This window comes from Rattus norvegicus, chromosome 9 (assembly GCF_021556685.1).
Source record: "Rattus norvegicus strain SHRSP/BbbUtx chromosome 9, alternate assembly SHRSP_T2T, whole genome shotgun sequence".
NCBI lineage: Eukaryota > Metazoa > Chordata > Mammalia > Rodentia > Muridae > Rattus > Rattus norvegicus.
The window spans coordinates 121,630,500-121,658,245 of NC_141542.1; the positions used below are offsets into that span (position 1 = coordinate 121,630,500).

Genomic DNA, 27,746 nt, shown 5'->3' on the forward strand with positions numbered 1-27,746 from the left:
TCTGGAAAAACTACTCAGGAGAAACCAGACACTCAGGGGTGCATTCAAGTCAGAGGAGGCTGGAGGTGAGGAAACTGTGTGGCCTCCCAGGCCTCAGTCCCTTGCTTGTGTTTAAAATGTCTGCTTTCCTTCTCCACATAGAGGCCAGCCAGCTGTCTACATCCTGCTGAGTACCCTTCAGAGGGGCGGATGATCGTGGAGAAAGCGGTGGAAAGCCATCTCTATGGCAAGCAGTTTCTTTTGTCACCTAGCTGCCGTCTGAGTCCCGGAAGCTGTTGACTTGACATCTCTCTCCTCGTTACCAGAAGGAGATATTCAGCTTGGCAGGTGGGAAATGCCCATCTGCAGAAAAGGCAGCACTGGATTCTGTCCACTCCATTAAACTCAGGACCTGCTGCTCTGTCCCCTTCTGTGTGGGGAAGGAGGATCGGGGGCCCTGCAGTCCCAGGCATTGCGGGGCACCATCACCCATTTCTCTTTCACTACCGCTAAGGAAAATCATATTAATGCCTAACCTTTAGCATTTAAAGGCTCTTGTAAAGCTTCCCAGACAGCAGAGGGCATGCATGAATGCCAGTCACCACTGTCTTACTTAGGGTTTCACTGCTGTGAAGAGACACCATGACCAAGGCAACTCTTACAAAGGACAGCATTTAACTGGGGCTGGCTTATGGTTTCAGAGGCTCAGTCCATCATCATGTCAGGATGTTGCAGGAGCTGAGAGTTTGTTCATCGTGATCTTCAGGCAGCAGGAGGAGACTGTGTACCACACTTGGTGTGGTTTGAACATAGGAGGCCTCAAAGCCCCTCCCCACAGTGACACACCTCTTCCAACAAGGCCACACCTCCTAATAGTGCTGCTTCCTTTGAGTCAAGCATTCAATCAAACACATGAGTCTATGGGGGCCATTCCTATTCAAGCCACCACGCCACCTTAGTGTGATCTTTATGGTTTCCTTTAATCTGTACCGGCGTGATTTCAGCTGATAGCCTTCTCTGCTGCAGGTAGGGGATGTAAGGCCCCCGAAGGTTAAGCAACGCGCATGTCCTGTTGGGTCGCACAGTGCAGACAGAGTTGATATCCGGTTTGCTCATTGCATTACACCATTACACACTCCTTTTCCATGACAGCACATTGGCGATGTGGTCTGGGATAGGATAAGGAATTCAGAACTCTCGGAAAGCAGGATGCCAGAGCTTGTGTCCACAAAACGTCATTTGGCAGCAGGTGGCGGGTGACCAGGTGTACAGAACACTACCCTTTACACTCTCCACTGCACAGCAAGCCCGAGACTCGGGAGGCAGACAGTCAAGGAGAAAGGCAGAGCCTCCGGTTGGTCTGCCAAGAGCCAGGGTCACACCTGGCCAAGTTAGGAAGAGGCTGAGAGGGAGCCTCGAGCCTTGCCCGCCCCCAGGGTGAGCATCTCAGACAGCTCTAATTCACAGAGCAGTTGAGAAGGTGTGGGCTGAGGCAGTGAGGGCTGACGGTAGCCTCTCTCGCTCATGCTGGAACACCTCAGCCCCGATGGAGAGGGTGAGGCCACCTCCTCCATCCCATTGGTTGCCCCAGCAGCCCCACAGTTATGTTGGTGCAGGAGTTGCTAGCTGTCACGCTATAATTAAAAATGGGCACAATGGGTTCCCGTGCGTCACCATTCCACGCTGGGCCCCTGGTACTCTCAGACTTGGGCAGTTGATCCCTGGGATTAGTTCTGGCACCATAGGACCACATAGAACTGACATTAATTTATCTCAGTGGCGGCTGGCCTCAGTGTGGCACCACACCACGTTAGCCTAGCTATCTTCTGGCCCCAGTGGTCTCTCCGCTCTCATTGCTAGTCACCCTGGTCAGTCCTGGACAGCCAGGAACTCTCTGGTTCCAGCTACCCAGTAACATCAGGACTCAACAAAATGTAACCCAACAACCAGATTTATATGTTAAATATTCAATATACAATACATCCACACAATAAACTTACAACCAATTGATAAGGATATAAACTGCCCACCTAGATAAGATAAATTTGTCTACAGAAATCCATCCCAACTACCTTGACAATTCAGGACCACCTGGATCTGGGTCATCCTTCTCCGTCTCCATCTTGCTTCTCCCTCCTTCTCCTTCTCTCCCTCCTTACAAAAAACTTTGTCCCCGCCTTATTCTTTTACTGTCCAGTCATGACCTTGATCTAACTTGTGCCAGCCCTCCCCTGCATAATGACGTCAACCTACAGGGATGTAATGTCAAATGGCTCCTCCTGCCTCAGCTGATGGAGGTGGCTGGAGACCTCGGCACTGACTTGTGCTTGTGGTTGGATCCCCAAGGTCCCCCCAGACCATGCTACTCAAGTTCTCTCAGAACTGGAATGCCACAAGCACATTGTGCAAGCATCCTTCAGGCCAGCATCCTGGAGTTCTTCCATGGAAGCACAGGTGGAGACTGCACAGAGATCCCCAGCTTCAGAGCTGTTCACGCAGCTGACTTCCTGCACGAACCTTAGATTATACAGACATTGATGGAAGGCCCAGGTATGGAGATGTGAAGTTAATCTACTGGAGTCCAGTTTCTGCGTCTGTGTGGGCATGTGTCCCTGCTCATAGGGCCGTGGGGTCCAGTTCCCTCCTCGCTGGCTGGTCCTGTCTATGGGTGGGGCCGCTTTTTTTGTCCCTTTGTCTATCCAAGTCCCATAGACATGGCTTGGAACATAATGTTATCTCCTCTCGATATCTGCAGGTATTTGATTCAAGGATACTCAAGGCCTTTCTATAAAATGATTATATTAATTCTATATGACCTCTACCATCTTCCTGCTGTTTCAGATCAGCTCCGAAGATCATGTTCCTGGCATTCTGCTGTCATTTAAGGACTAACGACCCAGCACCACCGGTTTTCTTTAGAGCGTTTTTGATCCACGGTTGGTTGGTTGGATGCCTTGTATAGAAAACTCAACACACACAAAGCTGCCTACTGTAGCAGCTTAATAATGTGTCTTAAATGTGGTGTGTTCCCTATGTCATCTGAGAGGTGAAACTGAAGGTGTAGTGACTGTACCCAATTGTCACCACTACCTGCACCAAGTTCCAGAAAGTCACGAGCCACCCACTCTTAGACCTGCCCAGTCTTTCCCCATCTTTCCTTCAGAGTCCTGCTTCTCACCAGGTTCCAGTGGTTCCACACAACATATAACAGTGTGTATATATGAATATATGCTTACTGGGAAGGTAATCGCACATAAGATTTATCTATTTATTGTTTTAGAGGGAATAGGCACTCAGGAAGCATCTCCAGGTGCCCTGTGCCTGGGCCATAGTAAGTGTGAGAAGTGACAAGCAACACAGACAGGTCCCTCTTCTCATCAAGGCTATAGCAGAGTAGAAGAGACAGAGTAAGAATGTGAAATGACAGGTGTGACTGTGGGATGTAAAACCATGCCAAGAAGTTTGGTAAGGTATAGCAGGTCGAGACCCAGAGACTTGGTGGGCACACACCTGAGGCTTAGGTGACTCCCAGGTCCCTGCCACACTTTTGACTTGGAACATGTGCCATGCTTCTCATATAAAAGAAATGTCCTATGGTCACATAGGCCCAAAACAGAATTCTCCATGCTAATGAGGTATCTAGAGGCCTAGCCTATAAGGGCTTATGGGCATAGCCAATAAACTTCCCTTCCCAGACACTCCTCCCTGCAAAAGGTATTTAATCTCAGCTCACCCTGAGAAGTTGATTATGGTTTTATGCATCCATTTTCTGCCACAACAATAAACTGTTTAGAACCATGGACTGTCTGTTTTGTCATGATCCACTGTGAGGAACCTGGGGAAGGCCTTTGTCTACAGAGCTGCAGTTTTAGTCTCTTGTAGAAGGCCTCTCTGTGCTCCCAGCCACAACCTGCCTCCATCAAGCCAAGGACAATCACCCCCATGGGACAAGCCAGAGCCATCCCCCCCTCCTGCCCAGGGCTAGATGTTGTCCCCAGCCTGCAGGCCAGGACTCAGTTCTCTGCTCTCCCAAGACTCCCAGCCATGCCTGGATGTCCAAGAGTCTGAGAACCCCATGGCCCTGGTCTGGGGTCTGTTCGCAGGCCTGGGGACCACCAAACCAGCTTCAGCTTTTCCACATTTCAGACTGTGCTTTCCCGTCCTAGAGCGTTGCCTTGGTGCTTCCCTACAGCCTGGTACTGCCTCGGCAGCTTGGGGTAAGCACAGCTAAACTCCCTATGGTCTGCCTGCCCAAGCTGCCATGCCCTGTGGCAGAGAGGACCTGAGCTGACATGTTGTGGTGTAGAAAGTAACTTTCTCATGATCAGGCCAGGTCCTGATCAAAGAGATGTCCAGAGGGACAGCCAACACCAGCAGTCCAGCTTGGAACAATGGATGAGCAAAGAGGAGATTCCCACAGGAGGGTGGGGAGAAGGGGGCTGACATGGCAAGGCTAAAGCAAGGAGAGTGAGGTGGGGACAAGAGGCAATTCACAAAGGGATGCCACCCATAAGTGACTGGAATATAGTCAATCTGAAGGGTGTGCATAATACAACTTTTGGTCACTAAGTGCTTCATTACTGAACATTTTGGCTGTCTTCAATTTTTCATTAAGAACTACTGATGGGGGCTGGAGAGATGGCCCAGTGGTTAAGAGCACCGACTGTTCTTCCAGAGATCCTGAGTTCAAGTCCCAGCAACAACATGGTGGCTCACAACTAACTGTAATGCCCTCTTCTGGTGTGTCTGAAGACAGCTACAGTGTACTTACTCATATATAAAATCTTTATTAAAAAAAAAAAGAGCTACTGATGGGACTTATTTGTTTATTTTGAAACTTCAAAGCCCAACCCTAGTGACACACTTCTTCCAAAGAGGCCACACCTCCTAATTTCAAGTAGTGGCACTCCTTAATGATTAAACATTCGAAAATATTAGCCTATGAAGACTATTTTTTTAAAAAGATTTATTTATTATATAAGTACACTGTAGCTGTTTACAGACACACCAGAAGAGGGTATCAGATCCCATTACAGATGATTGTGAGCCACCATGTGGTTGCTGGGATTTGAACTCAGGACCTCTGGAAGAACAGTCAGTGCTCTTAACCACTGAGCCATCTTTCCAGCCCAAGAAGACTATTTTTATTCAAACCACCACGTCATATATATATATACATATATATATATGTATATATGTATATATGTATATATGTGTGTGTGTGTGTGTGTATGATTAAATAATCACACACACACATGTATTACATATGTAATAAGACAGAGTCTCGCTAGATGGCCAGGAACTCACTTTGTAGACCAGTCTAGCCTTAAAGTCACAGGGATCCACCTGCCTCTGCCTCCTGAGTGCCTGAATTAAAGGTGTGTGCTACCGAACCTGGCTCCATTAAAGTTATTTTATGGGCTGGCATAATGGATCAGTGGGTAAAGGGGCTTGCTGCACAGGCCTGAAGATCAGAGTTCAATCCCTGGAAGCCATATTAAGATGAGCAATAAATTTTCTGAAGCTGTTTATTTTCGATTTAAAATTAACTCAGCAGAGGAGGAGTAAAAATTTTCCTATTTTTTTCAACTTCTTACTGGTTTGGGAACAAATTACAAGTTTAGAACAACAATGCAGTCTCCAGGTCAGAAGGTCCAAGGTGGTACTGGTGGGGTTGAGTTTTTTTTTTTTAATATTTCATTTGAACATAGACCCCCCCATATTATATATCGTGATCATGGTTCACCTCCCTCATCTCTTCCCAGACCCTCCCCACCCTCCCACCCATCCGACTCCAGTGAGTCCTCCTGTTGAGCCTTTTACACGTGGTGGATTTAAAAGGGTGTCCTGTCTGGGCTTCCTTCTGTGGGAAGGAACGCAGATTTATGTGTGTTGTTTATCTCAATTGCCTTTAAAAAGTCAGCACTGAAGCTTTGAATATCCAGAACCGGTTAATTTTCCCTGGAGTTAATCTACGAGAATTAAAACATCGCATTGTTAAAATCACTACTGTTAAATACAAAGAGATAAAGGCCCCCTCTAAGCTAGGGGAAATACTTACAACTTATACCAAAAATGGACGATATAAAAAGTTCTTACAAATGGAAAAGAAAAGTGGAAACAATCAATTTGAAAAACAAAACAAAACAAAACAAAACAGGCAGCCTGACGTGGGCACACACTCCCGTAATTTCAGAGAGGCGGAGGCTGAGGACAGTCAGTTTGCGCCGTTGCCTTAAAACATCAGGAGTGTAAATAACACGGGTGAGCAGCCAGGGCACAGGAGCGGGCGTGGGATAGGGCTGTGCCTCAAGGAACCGCTCTGAGGGATTAAACTGAGACTCCCCCATCCAGCCACGGAGTGTGCGAGGAAGTCATCCTTCCGGTTCGGAGTGTTCGAATTCTCAGAATTCACACTGGAAATGCCCTGCGCTAGTCAACAACAGATTACTCCATCTTCGGAGCATTTGCCTCGCCATTAAACTGTGGAGAGCCACAGTGGAAGGCACAGTGGGCAAATATCACTACCTATCTGTCCACTGTCAGGATGGACGCAGCCCAGAGCCTTCTGGATGAAGATGGCGAGTCCCTGCCGCGTGTCCAGCCGGCGTTTCTAAGAAGGAAGGTCACGCATCGGTGAGGGCAGGGGCTGACGGGGAATGTCTGCCCCTTCCACCCAGTTTTGCTCGGCTTTGCTTCATTTTAGGTGAAACCGCTCCACGAGTGAAAGGGAAAAATTTAAACGTGTGCAACGGTTTCCTGACACATCCGTTTCTATGTTTAGGAACGTATCCTGAGGAAGTCATTAGAGTGAAGCCAGGCGTACACAGTGCTCAGGACTCCTTCATTTGTGACCGGAAAACGTGCGCTTGGTTCGGTTACCAGAGGGAGGTTAGCAAGCACCGGTGTGGCTCTAACGTGGACTCTTGGGCCCTCTTTCAGGATCGAAGGCGGACTGGAAGATCCCAGAAGGAGCCGCTCACGGTACATTGAGAGGGAAAGACAGCAACGCGTGTCTGTGGTGGAGTTTGCATGCAGCATCAAAGGCACAGAGGCAGAGAAAAAGACTAAGAATGCGTGCCAAATGCCAACCATGCTACCGCCTGGCTACACAACCCGAGTGCGGTCGACTCAACCCGAGCGCGGCCGACACAACTCCAGCTTGTCTTCATTCTTCCGTGTTTCTCCATATTGTTCTAGTTTTGCTTTATAATAGGCTCATAACAGATTCCCTTCCCTCAATGAATAAAGCTGTCTAAGCTTTATATTTCTTTATATCTCTTGTAGTTTGTCTTGTACCAGATAAACAAGGCTATAAAAAATACCATGCAGCAAAGTTGAAGCTTTACCTTTTTTTCTTTAAAAGATTTTATGTTATGTATGCAAGTACACTGTAGCTGTCTTCAGACACACCAAAAGAGGGCATCAAATCTCATTACAGATGGTTGTGAGTTACCACGTGGTTGCTGGGAATTGAACTCAGGACCGGTAGAAAGGCAGTCTTAACTGCTGAGCCATTTCTCCAGCCCTTGGATGGCTTTTCTTAATTATTTGCAAGAGAAGCATATTGCAAAATTGTTTTTACGCAGAATTGAGGTACAACTTAATACAGAGTATTAAAAAAAACCCCTCAATTTTAGAACTTCATTTTTCAACATCACACCTGATTAGTTACAACTCATGGTACAGGACTTTCCTGGCCTCTGAGTCCCTGGGTGGTGGTTTTCAGAAACATGTAATTTGAAATCAAAACCATCTTGTTCATTTTTTGTTTATGCTGCAATTTTAAAAATTAAATTGATTAAGGGGAAACTGTTTGAGTAAGCACCATGTCTTTAAATCTGATTGTAGTTTCTAAATTCACTTTTAATATAAAAGAAGTTGGAAATTAGCCTGATACTCAGTGGGGCAGAAAACTTACTTATCTTGATAAGAAAAAGAAAGAAGTTGGGGAAACGGCCCAATCTTATAATAAGAAGTGACAGCAAATTGCTTCTTGTAGGAATGGCTTAATTTGGCCTCTCTCACTGCTCTGATCTATGTATGCTGCGCTTTGAACACATGTGGGCAAACCTGGGACCTCATGCTCGGTGCCTCCTGAACCCGCTTTAACTCTCTCCACGTGCACGTATGCGTCCCATCACTGGCTGTTTCCTTATGTTTCAGGAACACATCACACGGTGGAATCACCCATCGGCTGGAAACCACATCTTCAGTTTCCAACGGTTTCTAAATTCCTTTTATTTTATATTCAAGATGATATCACTATGCAAGCCCAGACTGCCTCAAAAGCACAGAAGCTTGCATTCTTTTGCCTCCTGGGAAATAGACTTAAAGGCATGGACCACTACAGCCAACTGGATTTTTAATTGTTGTCATATTCATTAAATATGACAACATATTTGCTTTGTTCCAGTCAGACACACTCCACCACTAGGGGGCAAGCCTGAGTCAGTTCTACCCTCACAGGTTTTCTGTCCACCTTCCTTAGAAAGTGCCCAGGGAAGGCAAACGGTCAGCGTTTTTCTTCTCTCCCTGGACACACAAAGCAGTCGCTAACCATGTCCTTCAAGGTGTAGGCGGGCTATAAACTACCTTCTCACACTTTCTCACCAGAGGTTGCCAAAGTTCTGTTCACTCTAAATAGTATTGTCTAGAGGGTCTCCACCAGATCTGTCCTCTGAGATTCTGTAAAGACACCACCTAGACCAGGGTGTCGGCAGACAGGAGAAGTGGTGTGTGTGTGTGTGTGTGTGTGTGTGTGTGTGTGTGTGTGTGTGTGTGTGTGTGCACACGCTCACGTGCATGCTGTATTGAGATCATTTTCCTCAATCTGTTCCACAGATGTGGAATCTGAGACCCAATGGTTCATTGCGTCCACTTGGCACCTTCAGCCATCTTTAATCTGAAAACTGCAAACTGAAAGCCTTGACTCCCAACCTCACCCTCAAACGAGTTCTTTCCCCTCCGCCCCTTCCTTTGGAAGTAAACACGTGATTCCCCCACTTCCTCTTAAGTCAGAAGCCAGGACTCAGGCCATTATCAAACGTATCACTAAGTTCTGGGTGATCTTGAGTCCATCCATTTCTCTTTAAGGGAGCCATTTCTACCAAGTCCAGGGCAGTGTCAAGTCACTTCAGTAGGCTCTGCTCAGCCTTGTCTCACTCCACCCACTCACCGAAAATCTGCACAGGGGCTGCTATGGCTTGAATAGGTGCCCCCAAATTTCAGGTGTGGGGAACTTAACTGCTGTCTTGATCTTCGAGTGGTATTTGAAGGTTGGGCCTTTGGGAGTGATGAGGGGTGGTTGGAACCATAAGGGTGGGCTCAGTGCTGGTTTTAGCAAAGAGGGTTTTTACATGCATAAGGCTCAAATTTTGCTCTTTCTACATTATTTTCTAAGAAAGCTACTAGATGTCTCTTGACCAACTAGGGAGTAGGCCATGAAGAAACCAGGGAGAGAAGTATAGGCCTGTGAGGACAGAACCATGGAAGAGGCCTGGGTTGGGAGAGGTGTGAGGAGGGACCAGGAAAGAAGCTGGGGTTGGGAGAGGGCTTCATTACAATGAGGAGGACTAGGGAAGGAGACAAAACTTGACCAGTCTGAGGCATTTGAACAGACTGGGCATCGAAACAGCAGATAACCTGAGGATACAAAGATACAAAAGACGATACAAAGAAAACCAAAGCAAATGAGCTTGACCATCAGGCACCCTAGTACTCTAGAGGCCGAGGCAAGAGAATCATGAATTCAAGGTCAACCTGGGCTACATAATGAATTCTAGGCTAGCTTGGGATACACAGTAAGACCCTCCCGCATAAATAAATTTACAAAAGAAGAGTGATTTAACTATTCTACTACAGGCTTCAGCTGTGAGTAACTGAGTTGTAACTATGTAAATCCTGTGTGTGTGTGTGTGTGTGTGTGTGTGTGTGTGTGTGTGTGTGTGTGTGTGTATGTGTGCATGGGAGCATCCCCCTGGACTAGGGTAGGAAGATAAAGAGATCCACATCTCTGCCTTCTATAACAGAAACTATCTTGAAGTGGGACAGAAACCAAGAAGGCCAGTGTGGTGGCCCTCCATACCTGCCAGTTCCCTCTGATGACTGAGGACTCCACTGAGGACTGAACATACCTGGGAAAACATTGCATCTGTGCTGAACATGCACAGACTTTATTTCTTAATATTCCCTAAACGACACAGTGCAACTATGATTCTCAGTATTTACATTGTGTCAAGTAGTGCAAGTCACCTAGAGGCAATTTAACATATATATTATATATAATATATCCTTGTCATGTGCACTATATACAAATATATATGCAAATATATTTAATATATATATGCAAATCCTGTGCACTGTATATAAAGCACTTGGGTATCTGTAGAATTTAGTATTCACAGGGGGTCCTTGAACAAATCCAAGTGGAAACCAAAGAATGCATTTTACTTAGAAATATAGAGACAAAGCAGGAAGATCTAGTAAAGTCGTTGTTTTAAGGAGTTAGAACTGGGGTAGAGAAAGAAGTATATGTGTGTGTTTGTGTATGTGTATGTGTATGTATGTATGTGTACATATGTATGCATGTGTGTATATGTATGTATATGTGTACTTGTGTGTATGCATATATGTATGTATATGTATGTGTGTGCATGTATACATGTGTATATGTATATATGTATTGTATGTATATGTATGCATATATGTATGTGTATGTGTGTTTGTGTGTATGTGTATGTATATATGTACATGCATATGTATGTATATGTATGTATATGTATGCGTGTATGTATGCATGTATGTATATGTATGTATATATGTATGTGTGTATGTGTATGTGTGTATGTATATTTGTGCATATGTGTATGTATATATGTATGTGCATATGTATGTATATGTATGTATATGTATGTGTGTATGTGTGTGTATGTGTGTATGTGTGTATGTATGTGTGTATGTATGTATATGTATGTGTAACTGCATGGAAAGGGAAAGAAAGAGGAAGAGAGGGAGGAAGGGGAAGAAGAGAGAGCAAGGAGGATTGGTATATTAGTTCACATAAAGATAATTCAAAGCAGTTTACTGAATGCCCTTCTTTAAAGTGCTCACATCAGTTTTTCTAGCATTTTTAAAAATGTGTGGCTGTTTGCCTACACATATATCTGTGCACTGCATGTCTGCAGTGACCACTGAGGCCAGAAGAGGGCGTACTATGCTACCATGTGGGTTCTGGGAATGGAACATGGATCCTTTTTAAGAACAGCCAGTGTTCTTAACCATGGCGCCATCTTGCCTGCCCTAAACACTCACATTTTAAAATTGATCCATTCCATCTTAACTTAAAGAGACGGAATCAGTTCCTACAGAGTCAGGCTCCGAGGATTATCCAGTGCCTGGCCCGCCACAGGCTAAAAGATGGGAAATCAGACAATTAAGAGTGATTGTTGGGGCATGGCGCAGGGGAGAGAGCCTGTATGCCTAGGAAGTGAGGCCGGAGTTCCAACCTAATAGGAAAAGAAAGAAAGCAAAACCCACGCTGCTTTGTCAACCTTCAGGCCTCTGGAGACTCAGGGAAGTGTGGAAGGATGGGATCTGGCTGCGGGCAAACCTGGGCTGCCTGTGGAAGAGGATGAGGATGAGCAGGAATTAAACGGGAGACTGTTCCTGTGCTCATTGTCTTAGTGGCGCAAGGGTAAACGCCAGAGGAAGTTTAGAGATTTGAGCTTGGATGCCAGGCTCAGTGTGGAGCCCCGTCAGACAGCTTGAGCCCTGAGCACAGGCGGGGGTGGGGTGGGGTGCGCACCCAGGCTGAGGATGCAGGTGCTTTCTCAACAGCACGATGGGACTGTTGATGGGTACCTCCTTCTGGAGGGGAAGCAGAAGGCACAAGATCTCTGTGCCCTTTAGTGCAGTCGTTTTACCTCTGGGACCATGGCCCCAGGCAACAATTTGACCCTTAGGGAGAGCTCCTACAAAGGCAGGCGTAGCAGTGTTACTGATAGTGGCTGGGAAGAAGACACGGTCTTAGTTAACCCGTTGTCTTTTGGGGATCTCTCTAAAGCGATGTAAGTAGTCACATATGCCTGTGTACACTTTGTCTTTATAAAGAGTTTGGTTTGATACTATGTTGTAATGTTAGTGAGAAATAAGGTGACGTCTGCTATTCAGACCTGAATTTGACCTATTTACACCAATCCCCTTTGCCAACAGAAGACATGTTTGGGAGTAGAACCCTGGAATCGTGAACCATCAGGCAGCTTGGTATTACTGTATCAATCATCTCATAAGAAGGACACGCTTATTTCATCTCGGTGTTTGGGGTTTAGTTCATGGTTCAGGTCACTGTTGGTTTTGGCTCCATGGGAAGACAGCACAATCTAGACCCACATGACAGAAATGATTAATCACAACACCGAATGATTACAGCAGTTTACTACAAGAAGAGTTACATGGATACTGTGTCTTTCTCATGTTATATCACACACACATATGTAATATGTTTTTATATTTTTACCTTTCACTAAAAAGAAACATTTTGTAGCTTCTCATTGGCCCATTAAAGTTACTCTTGTGTTTTGAGACCATTAGGGAAATAAGGCCAGTTAAAATTCAGCACCGGGAGACTGTGACATTTAATCTGATAACTCAGGCAGCTGGTGGCTCACTAGTAGGTGGGTGACATGGCCAAGCTGGGGCTGAAAGTGATTTACATCCTGGGCAGGGATGGGAGAAGAGGTCAGCATACTACCAGGAGTCACATGCAACTTCAAAGTTAGGCACTATTTGTCTCTGGATTTTTCTAGTGTATATATATATATATATATATATATATATATATATATATATACAATATATTTTATATATATACACACATATATAATAAAATATATAATATAAAATTAAATTTTAAAATAAATAAATTTTATATCATGTGTATTATATATAATTTATATCATATATCATAATCACATATAATACATACTTTAAAAATTATTTTCTCATTTTATTTATTTCATATATTTATTTTATTATTTATAATTTTATTTATAATGAATTTATTCCGTTATATATGTATATATTCCATTACTTAGATATATACATGTATATACACATATAATGGAATCAATTAATTGGCTCAAAGTAGTTTACGTGCTACTGCAGAAGCAAAATCTAGGAGGGGGTAGGGTAACTAATCTACAGAAGAAACAAAACTTCCCACTAGAAACAAAGCCAAACAAATGAACAAAGGCCTGGAACCAGGCTGCAAACTCCCACCAGGAGTTTTTTTGGCAACTGCGCTATTCCAATTTTATGTAACGAACACCTGTTGCTTGTAATCAGAGTACAATGTACACTTATAGGGGAGACGAGACTGTCATAGGTCTATGCGGCCAAAGTAATGTCACTGACGTAGACCAGTCAGGGACAGCCTGTTCCCTAGGTCAGGGACACCTAACCCATCTCTAACAAGGGCGGCTGAATTTCTTTCCAGGCACTTATATCAAATGCAGAATCTTTATCAAGTTCATCAGAAGTCCCGTGACCATCGAGTCTACCCGCGGAGGTATTGCGCTTCTCAAGTTGTTCCTGGTCGTCTCTGCCGGAGAATAGGAAGCTCATTCCGTGTTTCTAGAAGTTACCATGCCTCTCCTTTGAAAGTGGATCAATAAAGCTTTTTATTAGATTTTCTCCCGGGGAACACAGCAGTCATAATTAACAAACTCAGCTGTCATTCAAACTGGAGCTCATCAAATCTAAAGGCCACAGAATGTGTCCTCAGACAGCGCGGTGTATGTCTTCCTGAAAACAAGATAATGCCGGGCAAGCGGGAGGCCTATAAATATTGCATTCAAGACACCGACATTGACCTACACTGTCTGACAGAAACATAAAGTGTGGCTCGCGCTGGCAGATTCTCTTGAGATTCCTGTTCCCAGAGGTAGCCGGCTTCAGGCTCCGAGTACCGCCGAGGACTCTAAAGGCCTTATACCCATCGCTACTGTTCTCTTACCACAAAGAAAAGGCTAGATAGCTTTTTTCCCCCAGGAGATAAATTGGTTCTGTAGAACTCAGACAGATGAACATGTCTTTCCTTAAGCCAGAGACATTTCCCAGAGTTGAAGATGCTTGTTACTTCTCAAACTCACCCTCTCCTCTCTCGCTGTAGAAGAGCCCTAGACACACTTAGACAGCACCAGCAGGAGACATGGCTTTCATAGATCACAGATTCTGAAGGCGCACGCTGAGAAGACCCTGGACAGCCACTTCCCTAATTCCGCGAAGGATCACAAGATGGCGCTGTCACCACAGCAAAGGTATGATCCATCCCTGCGGCGGAACTGGAATCTCTGGGCAGAGACTCACCTAGTGAGGTAGGAATGCTGCCCCTCCTGGTTCTGTGCTTGGGGATGGTTGTATTAAAGGGGGTATTTTCAGTTTGTGACTAGGCCACTTAAAAGTGTTAACAAACAGTACATCCACACCACAGGGAAGCCCATCTGTAAACATAGTTTTCACACTGTCCCTCTGGGTGGCATCAGATTTTTTGCTCCGTAAAGAATACATAAATAGGGAAAGTAAAACTGTACTTAAAACTTTGGAGCATTCTCTCTTTTTGTTTGTTTGTTCCATCAATTCTCCAATAGACGCTCTAATCATAATTTTCAAGGTAGGATTTTTATTTTCACTATTAACAGTTCCTCCTGTCTGATTCACCTGGAAAGCCCTTAATCAGCCTCTCAGCTTCTTTTGTCAACTTGACACGAGCTGGCTTCATCTGAGAAGAAACCTCAGTTGAGGAAATACCTCCATCAGCTTGGCCTGTAGGCAATCTGTGAGCATTTTCTTGATTGATGTCTGATAAGGGAGGACCCAGTTCCCGGTGGGCGGGGCCATCCCTGGGCTCCTGGGGCACAAGAAAGCTAACCGTGAGAGGAGTAGAAGTAAGACAGTAAGTAGGATTCCTCCATGGCCTCTGCTGCAGCTCTCGCCTGGATTTCCCTCAGTGACAGACTCCAGTTGTAAGCTGAAATTAACCATTCTTCCTCAAGCTCCTTCTGGTAAAGGTGTTCGCCATGACAGTAACACAACCAGCCCTATGGTGCACAGGCGGAGGCAGGAGCTGGGCTTTACAGTGTTCAACCTCACCATTGCCCTGCAGATATCATCCTGTTTGTTACTGATGAAGATGTGGCCCGTCATAGCAACGGTCTGCTTTTGTCCACATTCACACAGGACGTTAAGTTAGAAGACTGGACAGGGAGGAAGGGCTGGGGAGACCAGCAGCAGCCGGCAACTGAGGACAGTGCTGGCTAAGAACTCCAATTTCCAGCAACCCGGACCGAGCAGCCTGCCGGTCGAGCCGTGACCTCTATTGTGCCCCAGGCCCTCAGCAAGGTCCTAGTGAAGAAACTGGGACTCCCAGAGATTAACTTTGCGGCCGGGGAGCTGGGGTGTGGTTCTGCTATCTCTGCTCTGTGCGCCGCTCTGCTCCGTGACTCTTGCTTCCTTCCGGAACCTTCCCTCTGGGGCACACTCAGTACCTCACCCTCTTTCTCCACAACTCACCACCCTAGCAGCTGGGTACCGGTTGCGTTAGAGTTAAGACGGACTGCCAGATTTACCGGATCTAGAATCACTGAAGAGACAAGCCTCTGGGCATGTCTGTGATGGAGTTTCTAGACTGGGTTAACGGAGGTGGGGAGACCCACCCTAAATGTGGGTTGGAGTCCCAGACGGAATATAAAGGAAACAGAGCTGAGCACTCATCATGGTTTCCTAATGGTTGCCTCAAATAAACCCTCTTTGCTTCCTTGTGCAGCAAGAAAAGTAAACAATATGCCTGAAATAAAGCAGTGTCCCCAAGGGAGTAGTTCCTTTCTTTTGTAGGTCTCCAGGACGAGCATTCAGGGCCGAGGAACTACGGACCCCGGGACAATGCAGCAAAGCCCGAAACGCTGCCCCGCAAACCAGTTTTTGAACAACCACTCCTCACCCCCTAACCTTTGCTCAGAGCATCTATAATATTCTTGCTCTTCATCAACTCTATTCCAACACATCTCTGGGAAACTTGCGTCCCAACCTCCTCTTTGCCTTTGCAAGTTCCATATCATCCCGAATCGGCTCTGCACCACAGTTCCCCAGATTCCAAGTTTAGTGACTGGATTCCAAACAGCTCTCCCCGCCAACATAGTCACTTCTACCCCCAGCCCCTCCCCAAGCTCTGAATACCTTCCTTACACTTCACAATTTCTTTGAACCTGATGATTTTTCAAACCTTAGAGTATACTGGAATCTTTTAAAGGGCACAGCCAGGCACAGAAGTGTTCTGGGTGAGCAACCCGAGCTGGGCACAGGAAAGCACCATTTTTTACCGGGGAATGCTGCTGGGGGACTACACTTTAGAAGAGTGGCTTTGAGCTATGCTCAGCCCTGCCTGCTTCTTACAGTCACCTGGGGAGTCTTAGCAGCCAGCCAGGCCCAGCCCCACCTTAGCCTAATTAAATCCGGTGTTCCAGAGCGAGGCTTCCTCAGGCTTTCAGAGCCCCCCAGGGATTCTGATGCTCAGCCAAGACCATCTATTGCCCTATAGATCCCAACTTGCCCTTATTTCTTTGGTCTCCGACTGCAGGAGACCCCCTGTGTTTCCACCTTGCCTAGCAGGACCATAGGCAGACCTACGTCCAGCCACCCCTCTGCAGCGTCCACTGCTGAACTTGGGCTGCTGAGGACATATGGATTAGGGACTACGGAATCTTATCCGCAGCTGCTGTGGCACGGTGCTTGGGCGATTGCACTCCAAAGCCCCTGTTGACCTCCGCCAACTTCCTCAGGCTTCAGTGTCTCAGGTATGGTGCAAACTACACAGAGCCGTGGCCCACAGAGTTAAAGCGTGGAGCTGCTGGGTCTCTGGCCACAGCTGTTAACAAACAGCCATGGTTCCACAGCAAGGTTCCCTAAGGCTGAGATAATCATCTGTTGGGTTTGAGGTTGGAGCAAACACACGGGAAGCCCGTCTGCAGCCATTATAGTTTGAGAGCCTGTTGACCTGTTGTATGGTCAATATTACTTTTGTTTCTGAATTGCTGAATAAAAACTGCATTTATATGACATGACACAGTGCTTTTTAATATGTGTACATTGGGGAATGAACAAATCAAGCTAAAACATATTACCCCACGTGTTTACTGTTTTTTTTTCTTAAATTTATTTATTTATTTTATATAGGTACATGGTGGCTGTCCTCAGACACACCAGAAGAGGGCATCAGATCCCATGACAGATGGTTGTGAGGCACCATGTGGTTGCTGGGAATTGAACTCAGGACCTCTGGAAGAGCAGTCAGCGCTCTTAACCGCTGAACCATCTCTCTTGCCCCTTATTTATTTATTTATTTATTTATTTATTTATTTATTTATTTATTTTGTGTAGGGATTTTGCCAGAATAACAAAGCCGGTGAACTTAGGGGAAATGGATGAATATGTTATCTTTGTGTAGTCAAGGCTGGAGTTTCCTGTGCACATGATCCCATGATCCCAGGATCACATGGTCCTGTGCACGGGTGTGAGCCTGCACTCAGCGTTTGGGTATCATGAGCTTGGCATGAGTGTGCAGGAGGATGCTGCTTGCTGTTTGTCCCTTTCCCACTGGAACTCTTCATTTACGAATCAGAGATTGTTGTGCCTCTTCTCAGACTCACTTTAATTTCACTCACAAGGATTAGGTTGTGGTCTTAAAGACTTTTCTCAACCTCCCTTTGGAAGGTGTTGTAAAAGGGAAAAGCACTGTAATAACATCATCATGTGTCAGCCCCATGAACCTTAAACTGTGCACCTATGCTATTGAGGATGCTGGAGTAACTCTAAAATACGAAGAACCAAGAGACCACAAGAAACCTAGAAACCGAGTCAAGTACTAAGGTAAATCAAAGGAAGTCACCGTTACATTCTCCTTGCTAAATACGCAAGCTCTATCAGTTATACAACGACAAATACCTTCTCCATGAGGCTGGATGGCCGAATTGCTTGTGAACTTACTCACCACACTTAATCACCAGTATACCATAAGAGAATCACATGGATTTCTAATGTCTTAGCTCTGTGGGTGTCAGAGAGAGAGTGGGAATGACCTTGGTTTCCTTCTCAGGGAACTGTGAACACCATCACCCATGAGGAGACAGATAGCAACACGAGTACACGGGGAGAGTGACTTCAGTAAATGGCATAACTGTGCCTGGACAGGAAAGAGACAGTCAAGTTTGAAAGACTGATGTGGGAGCTAGAACCGTGCCCTGGGCCAGCTAGTACGGTTGGCTGTAACATGCTGTCATGATCTGGAGTGGCCCCACTGTGTGCCATCTGAGAGAAAATGGAGGCATCCTTGGCTGTACTACCTTAGCAATATCCCTGGACACTATTCACCATTTCAACCCACCAACACCCCCAAGTTCTGCCCCCTAGGAAGTTAGCAATCAAGCTCATTGTCTTCAGGATTAATCCAGAAAGTGTTTCTCCCAGGCCCTTGTTTCTTTTTCTTTGCCTCTATGGCTTCTGTCCTCTGTGGACTCAACCTGATCTTCAGCAGCAGCCAGAGCGCTCAGGGCAACAGATTTGTGTGCTTAGTTCGCCTTCTCCGGGACCACAGTCTATACAGTAGAGCCGTGTACATTCAATCTTCCTACCTTACCTAACCTCATACAGGTAGTTCCCCTCAGCCTGGCCCAGAGATATTTCTCCAAGGCTAAGATTATAGATTCCATCAAACTTAAAGTCAAGGTTAAGCATCTGCCTTCCCAACGGTCTCCTAGCAATGTCAGTCATCATCACCTGGTGCCTCTGATGAACACCCGTCCTTGTGTTCAGGGACTCAGAGAGGCAGCTGACTGAGCCCCACCTCAATACCCTGTGCTAAGTATACACTTGAAAACAAAGAGTTCAGTTCCAATAATCAAACTTCTATGATGGTTTAGTAACGGTGTCTGTTTTCCAGCTAAGAAATACCATGCATGGAAAACCTCTCTTGGCTGTAATCAGAACTGGGCTGAAGCCTGCAGGACCATGGAGAGCCTAGGCATGCCTGGTTGTTTATTATATTTTTATATCCTGACTGCAGTTTCCCCTTCCCCTTCTCCTGCAGTCCCCCCATGTACTGCCTCTCCCATCCACACCTCTCTGTCTGTTCAGAAAAAGGCAGGCCTTCCTCCCTGGATATCAACCAAACATGGCATAGCATGTATGAGGCCACTCAGTAGGAGGGGAAGGATCCCCAAAGCAGGCAAAGGTGTCAGAGACAGCCCCCGATCCCACTGTTAGGAGTCTCACAAAAAGGGTGATTTTTTTTTCTTTTTTTACTTGTTTGTGAGTTCCTGACTTAAAGCACTGCTCACAAAGAAGCAGAATTCTTCAACTTGGGAGGATGTTGGAACCTGGGGGACTGAAAAGGCTGTGGTAGACCAGAACTCTCTGGATCCTCCATCAGCTGCTGGGATGACCCTGGCGCTGAGGTGGGAGGCTCTTAACTGTTGTCTGTGGCTGCCCTCTCCAGGGTTTACAGCAACATAACAGCCTGGAAGAAGGGTTGCTGGCTTTGACCCAAGCCTCCACGTGCCTCAGTTTCTCAGCAGAGCTTGGGGTGGCTGGCTGGTGGTTTGGTTTACACGGAAGCTCAGGTTTCTTCCTTTGTTTTGGTTATGGCACCCAGAATGGAGACCAGACATGCAGCACTTGGTATACTGAAGGTTGGCAGTGAAGTTGGTGAAGCCAAGCGAACCCCCTGTCACAGAGCCCCAGCACTCCAGATGGGACCAGTCGCAGCTTTGGCAGTGGCTCCTCACCCCCAGTGCTCTATTTGTCTTATAGACCAGCAGACAGAAACGTGAGTGAGAGACAGGGACTGGGAGAACCCTCCTACGGTGTCTCCTGGGATTCAGTAGCTAGAGCGGTGGAGCCAAGGAGCGTTGCTGACTATTTCTCCCGGAAGAGCCGGCGACTCAATCAAAGCGGAGAGGATTTGATTTTTAAACCTTTTTGCTCTCTTCAATGTTGCCAGCCTACCGTGCTCCAACAGAGAGCCCCGCTGGATGGGAAGACATGCTAAATGAGGCACAGAGGAAAACACAGCTGTGATTTAGTCATTTGTCAACACGTAGGACCCTCTGTCAAGGAAGCGAACAGGGTGCTCCTGATAAAGCTTTTGTCTTTACTGCAGACTTCCACAGTGCTCGAGGCACCTGTCCTCCATTTTCCCTTTGATCTTCATTTAGCCTACCAAACGTTACTATCAACGACTTCTGATTTATTTTAATCTCTCCCCTTTGAACTTAAGTGATCAAGTCCAGCGAAGAGGAGGTCACCGGTTCTCTGTTCATCTGGATTCACCTTGACGACGTCATCGATAACACAATTCAGCTGCCACGAGACTCATAATACTAAGACATAACTCCTGGCTCTCGACGTGAGTGCCAGGCCTTGGTTCCCCACTGTGGCCTTCCTATCCTGGTTCCACAGCTGGGTTCCTGATGTACTCTCCAGGTAGGTAATGATGCCCGTCATGATGCCGATACCTGATGTGCTGAGAGGAGAGGCCATTTAGCTGCTTCCCCGCAGGGTCTCCCTTCACCTGCCGTTCTGTTTTACAGTCCACTTACATCCCATCGGCATCAAACAGACACGTAAGCGTGTTCTTTTGCAACCAGGCACGAGGTAGTCTGGAAGGTGGGTTCCCAGAGGTCCCAGGCATGGTGCATTAGGCAGTGGGCCAGCAGGTTCCCATCCCAAAAGCTCTCCATCTCATTAGTTTCTCCCTGTGCAGCAAAAAGTGCTCGGCCATCTAGGTTAGAACAATCAGGGCAGAATGGCTCGTGGTTGCAATGGGAGCTGGGCTAGATTCCTGAGGCTTTAGACAATGCTGTTCTGCGAACCGTGGCGATTTTAAAGTGGGGCTAACGGGGATGGCAAGAGCGTTCATCCCACGCCCATCTCCCTCGCTTTGCTCTGAATGAGAAGTGAGAAAGGCACGCAGGTGTCAGCCTGAGATCCTTAGCAGTCTCCAGGAAGCTCCTCTCTGGGCTCAGCAGCAAAACATAAGGCGTTCAGGGAGTAAACAGAAAATGTATCTCGCTCTGCTGCGAGTCCTGGCAGGGGCTTTGACAGTCAAATAGGATTGGAGAGCCGACGGATCTTTTTGCCTGTAAAGTTATCCAGCAGGACCCGAGACTCAGATGCTGAAATGACCAGAATAGGAGGGCACCTGTGGGTGGATAAGGGGTGAATGGACTGCATAAGGGTATTGTTGATTTTACCGTCCGTTCACTTTTCAGCAGATCTTCCATTTCCGTAATTGGGAAGGAACTTGGCAATCAAATGGGCAGATGCCAATTGGGCTCCACGGTCCTGGGCTTTGGTAATTGGTTCCTATGAATTCCCGGGTTCCGCTCCATAGGGAGAATCTGCTGACTGCCAACTGCCGGCCATGGTGTTGGTCTGAGATTGGTCCCTGAAACCTCATTTGCGAGGGGTGGGAGGAAGGACACTTAACCACATCATGTTAGCCTAGAAAGAAGGATGAGGCTGGCTTCACAGCGGTCTTGGTAAGTCCAAATCCTGGTCCGAGGGCAAGGTAGAATCTGCCAGGCGAGTGTAGACTTCGCTAAGTTTGGGTCATCCACAGAGGTTCTGGTTTCCCTCTGCTGGGATGGGGCTGTACCCAGCTCATGGAATTGGATGCAGAGACCTCTGGTATTGTGTTTCAAGAAGCTGCAGGGTCTGGGATCTGGGGCTGGGAAGTGGGCTTCTGGAGAAAACTGTAGAAGGTAGAGGGAGCTATTAAGAGCTCAGGATTGTGTCTGGATGCTGTGTGCACCACACTTCTATGTGCCTGTCTTCCTCCCTGTCAGAATTCCCACCCTCGAGGATGCAATGACAAGGCTTGACATTCAAAGGCTAACCTTTCTGATGCTCAGACTACTGTTTAAATTTAAACTTTATCGCCTCTCCACCTATGTCTTGTAGATGCCTAGTAACTGCCTTTGCCCAGCTCGCAGAACAAAAGATGCTAACAAAATGGCTGGCTCGCCTTACCTGAAGGTTCTGTATCTTCAGGTGGTCAAAACATTTGGGGGAAAAAACGATTTAGGAGGGTGAGGTGGGGGATAGTGAGATCAAGGCCAACCTGGTCTACATAATTAGACTGTACAACAACAACAACGACAACAACAACAACAACAACAACAACAACGACAACAACAACAACAACAACCAAAATTATTAGTATTCAACTTGTCCAGATTAACCACTTCCATAACATGTATGTTCTGCTGGATATTATAAATAATCTAGAAATGATTTGAAATAGATGGGAGGGATACATATAAATTATATCCTAATGTGCCATTTTATAGATGGTATTTGAGTAGCTAAAGATTTTCCTCTTCATGTAGGGGAAGGATGCTGTCACCAATCCCTCCCATATTCTGTGACCTTTAGGAAGTCTTGTGCTAGACGGTGTTTGAATCTTCCTTCCTTCAACTGAATTATTTCTTTTGCTCAGAATGTGAGAGTGGGTTTGTTGTGTGCATGTGTACCATGTATGCCTGAAGAGGCCATAAGAAAAGACTCGGGTTCCCTGGGGCTGGAGTTACAGGTGATTGTAAGCCACCCAAAGTGGATGTTGGGAACTGAACTTGCACCCTGGAAGAGCAGCAAGTGTTCTTAACCACTGAACCACTTCTCTGACCTCAAACTCATGAACCTTCTGTCTCTGCTTCTTTGGCATACCCTACTGGTAGGCACAACAGACATGAATGTAGTTGTTAACCATACACTTTTTCTGTTATGCTAAGGAAAATCTCTACACATTGAAACTGGGAAGAGAAACGGTGATCACCTCTCCAGTGCACACGCAGATGCCATGTGGCTGGATCGAACACAGTGGTCCACCACCCCCACCTCTGATGTACCCAGTAAGCAGAGGGGCAAGTATTCCTTAAGAAATCTCCAGATATCGGGTTGACATGGGTGACCCCTGTTGCAGGCACGCTTAACTAAGAAGCACCAGTGTTTAGCTCAGAGTCATAAATCACATGTTGCATTATTCAGAAACTGCCCACTCGATTTTAATACCCACCACACAGCCAGCCCTCCTTCCTCCCTTCATCCTGAACATGAGAGCATTTCTGCCTTGTAGCATGGGGCTACGGACCCTGCAAGGGCTTGAGATTGTGTTTGTTCCATTCTCCAAAATGCTGTAAAAATAGTAAGGGTAGTCAATGGTGATTGATTAATATCAAAACACAGATAATGCTTGTGATTGCGATTTAAAGAGGAATGTTCTCCACTTTGATTAATCTGACCCTCTGGGCCACCCTTAACAGAGAGGCATGTTAGAATGCTAATCAGGGAATGAATGCAGACAAGGAAGCAACTCCCCAGGTGTCCAGCTCTGCCTGGCCTTCCCCAAGGCTGCCCTCTGCTCTCTGGTCCACCTTTTGCACTGAAATCTGAAACAGGCCCACGTCAGAACGGCAGTTATGAGTGCTGCTTCCTCCCTAAACTCTACTCGGTGGAGCCATTACCACGGGGCATCATCCTGACTGGCACTCGGAACACTGCCTGGGCAATATTAAAGCACCGTGTGCCCATCAGTGACTTGGTGAGCTGGCTAAGTAGTCACAAATGGATAGGTTAGTCACGTCCCGCACCTGCCCGCAAGCAGAAGGCGCAACAGAAACAAGAGTGCACTTCTGTCCTGCTCGCCAGCTGTGCCCCTCACAGGCCCAACCGGGAGAGCTCCAGGGCAGCCTCCTTGTGCCTGCTTTTCCTGGTGTGTGGCTGTGCCGGGGCTGCCTAGTCCCCGGGTGCCTCCATTTCACGCTCTCTTTGTTCGCCAGTCTCACACGCGAGCCTGCAGAGAGGGTTACCATTGCCTTCTGATAAGCTCTTTAGAGCTCAGCAGGTTCCACACCACTCTGATACCAGAGCCGCAGGTCTCTGAATCTGATTGGCCTGGACAAAGTCTGCACCTGGGAGCCAGGAGGCGTGTCTTCTGGCTGTTCATGGAGGGAGAGTCTGGTGTGTTAGGATAGTTTCTGTCCTGCTTCCTGGTGAGGCTGGGGCACAGTGCACAGCAATGGTGGAGAAGGCAAGCGGGGATTGGGTTCTGGGCAGGCCTGTTGCTTGGGGCGTGGGCGGGCATGGGTGGTGGGGTGGGTGGGAGGTGTCCAATCACCTGGCAGATGCAGCGGCTCCATCACAAAGCCTGCCCAGAGGTTTAGGTTGCCATTTTAAGCTAAAAGAATTACAGTTTTAAATAAGAACATTCTGGGCCTCAGCTGGGAAAAAGGGCTCACGGGGAAGAGAAAGGCAGGGGCTGTGTCGCCTTGCGCATGAGACCAGACTGACAACTTGGACTGCGTCAGTAGGCACAGCCAGGGAATGTGGGCTCTGGGGAACATTCCAGAAGCCTTCTTCCGTCCAGACCCCAGAAATGCTTGCCCAGAACCTCGAATAACAAAGCTGAGATTTTCGTTCCTTCTTTTCCAGGGATTCATGCTTGAACATCTTCGCTTGTGTTCTGGGAGAACTCAGAAGTGCGTGTCCACACCCAGAGATGGGGAGTGCCTGGGCCCATGGTTAGAATGGAGAGGCCACAGGCAGGATCTTGCTGCTACTAGCGTTGTCTTCCGTGGCTTAAACAATCCAACTCTTTTTTTTTTTTTTTGTGGATGAATGTTTTGAAAAGATTTATTTTGTTATTTTATGTGTATGGGCATTTTGCCTGCCTGTAGGTCTGTGCACTATGTGCTGTGTGGTGTCCAGGGAGGACAGAAGAGGGCACAGGATGCCCTGGAACTGGAGTTACTGATGGTTGTGAGCCACAGTGTGAGACCTGGGACTTAGCCCCTGACTCAAGGACAGCCAGTGCTCTTAACCCCTGGGCCCTCTTTCCAGCCCCGTCTTCCAATATTCAATAGATGAGGAAGCCATCATACGCGTCCAAAGATTATTGCTCAGACGTCAGCACCATCTGCTCTGACACCAGCCTCCGCACCTACTGGGCATCCTCCCCGTTTTCAAGGTCAGAGAGTGTCTGTCAGGGGCCTTAGCATCCCCAAAGTACCAGCAGAGTCACCCCTGCCTCTGTGTTGGAGGTGACAGACACAGTACCTGAGCTCTGAGCTTTTAACAGCCACACAGAGGCTCTCCATTGTCTGTACCTAAAATCCCAACCTTTCCTGCTAGAGGCTCTGCCTTCCTCTTTCTGTTGCCTGGGTGTGATGCCCTGCACCCTTCTGCTCACCACCTTCCCCTCTCTTCAATGTTTCCTAACTGACCCCACTGTGGATACGAGAGTGGTTTGTTTATCTCATATGCTCTCCTTAAATCAGGAGAGGAGTTATCTTTATCCCTCTTTCAGTATTGAAACCAAACCAAAACAGCCCCATGATCGAGCTCCGATGATCATGTCTGTGTGTGGCTTTGAGGTCTTCTCCGAAGTTTCTAAAACTGGCTTCTACTCTTACATAGGAACACTTATCAACCAGATCCAGCACAAGAGAGAACTCCCAGGATTTCCCCCACTATTCATTTCCACCAGTCGTGGAGTTGAGGTCACAGCAGGAGCTGGGGTAGAGAGCTTTGCAGGCTGGTGCAAACACCATCAGGAGAACCGAGCTCCAGGGACAGGATGATGCAGTCAGCTTTGCTGGCCTGCGTCTGGCAAACTCCCTATTGCTTCTCCACTCACCGGTGTTCAGCTGACAACCTGGCTTCCTTCTCTGACATGTGACAAATGGAGACAAAAGTGACCTTCCATGTGTTCTCTGAGGAGTCACAAGGCCGAAAAGGAAGTGTACTGTACCCCGTACCTTCGTATCCGAGAGGTATATCGACCAAGTCCAGAACTCGCTCACCGTCCTTCACTTCTGCTCTGACAAGAATCGGTTCCAGGTCAACCACCGTGATGACATCCCCTTTGGAAAACGACAGGTTTTCGAGGGACCCTGAAAGACAACAGTTGCCATGGGAAAACAAACCTCAAAGGTTGAATGTTTCTCTAGGTAAATGAAAGCTCTAAGTAAAATTAGTTAAATATGAGACGAGACGAGTGGAGGTCTCTTAATGAATACAGAAAAATGACCAAGACCGCTAATTGAGTAGTTCAATGTCTTTTACGGAGGTAGACTCTTCAGTATGTCACTATAGGAAATTCACTTTGAAGTTAAAAATATTCCAAATAATTCTTTTTCCAGGAGTAGACACCAGGATTCGTCTTGCCCAGGGGCCACTACGGCCACCTTTGTCATTTCCCGCAGTAAGCCCCGTTTTCCTGTGTTCTCACAATGCAGACTAAGAGATGGCCCTCTGCTGTACAGGCAGAATCCTCACTAACCAAGGGGAACCCCTAGAGTGTGACATGATTTTTTTTTTGTTATCATCAAACCAACAAAAGGCAATTTTTCCAGCTTGCATTTATCCCTGCCTTAGACTTCGTGTGTCAGATTGCAGTAATTTCTCAGCAGAGAGAAATATTCACCGCTCAATAACAACAGTTTCCCTCTTCCTAGGCAAGATTGGTGAATAGCTCCTTCCTTTCCCAGCCTCCTGTCAAATTCAAATAATAAATAAATAAATAAATAAATAAATAAATAAATAAATAAAATAACCCTTCAAGCAGCAGAAATATGCCAACATATAGCAAGGAGCATTGCTAGGTGGTATATTTCATTTTGCCCATGGCTAAGGAAAAATACTTTAGCAAGTAAATATATGCCTTCCATAAACAGAACATTTCTCTCTCTCTTTTCCAATGCTCAACCATCTTGGGAAAGAGGTTTCTTGCCCCCCCCCCCTTTAAGTTACGGTACGTTAAAAAGAAACAAGGGCGGGCATTGTTTTTCTTAACAGTCAGATGACTCTGGTGGAATAACGCCTGATTCCCCTTAGCCTAGCATCTCCCGACATAATCCAGATGAAACGGGACCCCCTCGCCCACTCCCATCCCTGAAGTCTTACAACCACATTTCCTCGGAATTTGGCAGACTATGTTTCTCCTGGTCCCCTCAGATGCCACCCCTCTCTCTCCTACCTGAAAAATAGTTTCCCTCGGTCACCTCCACTTGTCTGGGTAAGGAGTTCCGATTTAAGGAATTGATGTAAGAATCCCAAGTTTGCTCCATGGCACCGGAGTTATTTTCGTCTGGCAGGACATGGTCAGCAGTGCTCAAGGCAGTGAACAGGCAGCAAAAGAGGTCTCTCCTGACAAGGTGATCAGCCACCTGATCATGACTGACTGTGAGCCACGATCACAGGGGAAAGGAGGAAGTGACTAACTTGCCAGGGAGAAAGTTTATTGGCTTAATGACCAAGGGCTGGGAAGGGTAGGGCACCTGACTGTTTTGGCTGAATGGTTTTCTGAAAAGGCTCACTAGCCTTGTTGGGAGGGTCTTCTAGATTAGAGAGTCCGGGGCAGCACCACAGACATCACTGTCCTGTCACAGTGCAGGCTCTGATCCTGAAGGTGGGGTCTAGTCACCTGCATTTCTGGCGAGCCTCTAGACAGTACCTGGTGGTTCTTTTTTTTTTTTTTTTTTTTGGTTCTTTTTTTTCAGAGCTGGGGACAGAACCCAGGGCCTTGCGCTTCCTAGGCAAGCACTCTACCACTGAGCTAAATCCCCAACCCTGCGTACCTGGTGGTTCTTAAACTACTTCTTGAGGAACAAGGTACAAGGGATGTTGTGTTTTATAAAAAGAAAGAAGAGAGGGATATG

General features: G+C 46.7%; 1 protein-coding gene and 1 long non-coding RNA gene across 2 annotated transcripts in view; one reads left to right on the forward strand and one right to left on the reverse strand.

The window, feature by feature from the left end:
- The window catches only part of Themis3 (thymocyte selection associated family member 3), a 38,027-nt gene extending 10,761 nt beyond the window's left edge, over positions 1–27,266 (reverse strand). The window contains 2 exon segments of the mRNA NM_001433349.1: positions 25,845–25,979; positions 27,065–27,266. Of these exon segments, the coding sequence (NP_001420278.1) occupies positions 25,845–25,979; positions 27,065–27,155 (226 nt within the window). The 5' untranslated portion in view covers positions 27,156–27,266.
- Positions 6,382–7,244, forward strand: LOC148003894 (uncharacterized). Its single transcript, XR_015629989.1, has 2 exons — positions 6,382–6,615; positions 6,922–7,244. It is a non-coding gene; the product is annotated as an uncharacterized LOC148003894 (long non-coding RNA).
- Positions 27,267–27,746: the final 480 nt, after the last annotated feature.